The 1,085-nt window shown below is 36.4% G+C and overlaps 1 protein-coding gene across 2 annotated transcripts in view; it reads left to right on the plus strand.

Annotated features, from left to right (window-relative positions):
- Positions 1-1,085, plus strand: part of LRP2 (LDL receptor related protein 2) — a 179,069-nt gene that overhangs the window by 169,928 nt on the left and 8,056 nt on the right. For both annotated transcript variants that reach the window (XM_019553734.1, XM_019553736.1), the window contains exon 74: positions 284-413. In XM_019553734.1, the coding sequence (XP_019409279.1) occupies positions 284-413 (130 nt within the window). The remainder of the gene's footprint in view (positions 1-283; positions 414-1,085) is intronic.

The raw sequence follows: 1,085 nt of genomic DNA on the forward strand, positions 1-1,085 counted from the left end.
ATTCCCATTTTTAGCTTTTCTTTCTATTAATATAACTTGGAAGTCTCTGTATGGCACTGCATTGTGTCACATAGACATATCCAGTACCTTTTATATATATCTGAAATCTGATGTTCTCACTTCTATTTAGACAAAACTCCCATTGTGTTCAGCAAGAGTTTTGCTGACATGGGAAGATAGTAAGGCTTAGAGAGGGAATACATTGAAAATTTCCTAGCAATAGTCATACAGAGTATTTGACTCAAAAGCTTACTGTGCACATAACTTGTTTTTGTTTTTGAAGTTTAACCAGTCTTGTAAAGTCCACTGAAAATGGCAATGGAGTGACATTCCGATCTGGGACAGATGTGACTATGGACATCGGTGTCTCTGGTTTTGGAGCAGATTCTGCTATAGACAGAGCAATGCAGATGGTAAGGCTTATTTTCAAAATGAACTGAAAATTCTCCGTTGTTGTGCTGCTGTTTCTGTGTGTCAAAAAGAAAAATTTTATATAGAAAAAAGATGAGATAATAAATGCACTTTAAAAAAGAAGTAACAGTTAAAATACATTTCCAAAATGTTCTGTAAAGTGAAAGCAGAGTTAAGTGTAGGTTGTTCTTTAAAATAATGTCTTATATTACTCAATATTCACATGTGGAAATTAAATTATTTATCCCTGTTGAAGACGTTCAGCAAATCTGGTGTGTGGCCAGGCAATAAATGTCCTGTAAATATACTAATATTGCTATCTCTTCCTCCATGGAACAGGCCCTTAGTCTATAGTAGAACAAGTCAAAATACACAGGTTCAAACCCAGATCATGTTTGTCAGGGACTTTAGACATAGAATTCCAAACATATCATAGGAAATGCTACTTGGCATAGTGTACTGTACAATTGTGGAATTCACTGCTATTGACAAACTCTGGATTTTCTGTCATTTTTTGAGATGTCATAGATTTTATCCAGGCTGATGCTTTACCATCCCTGAGAAAAGCAGTGTAGGTTTTTGCTGCCTAAGAGGTTTCATAGTTTCATAGTTTCTAGGGTCGGAAGGGACCTGAGCAGATCATCTAGTCCGACCCCCTGCCATGGCAGGAAAGA

This window comes from Crocodylus porosus, unplaced genomic scaffold (assembly GCF_001723895.1).
Source record: "Crocodylus porosus isolate Cpor-Errol unplaced genomic scaffold, CroPor_comp1, whole genome shotgun sequence".
Classification (NCBI taxonomy): Eukaryota; Metazoa; Chordata; order Crocodylia; family Crocodylidae; genus Crocodylus; species Crocodylus porosus.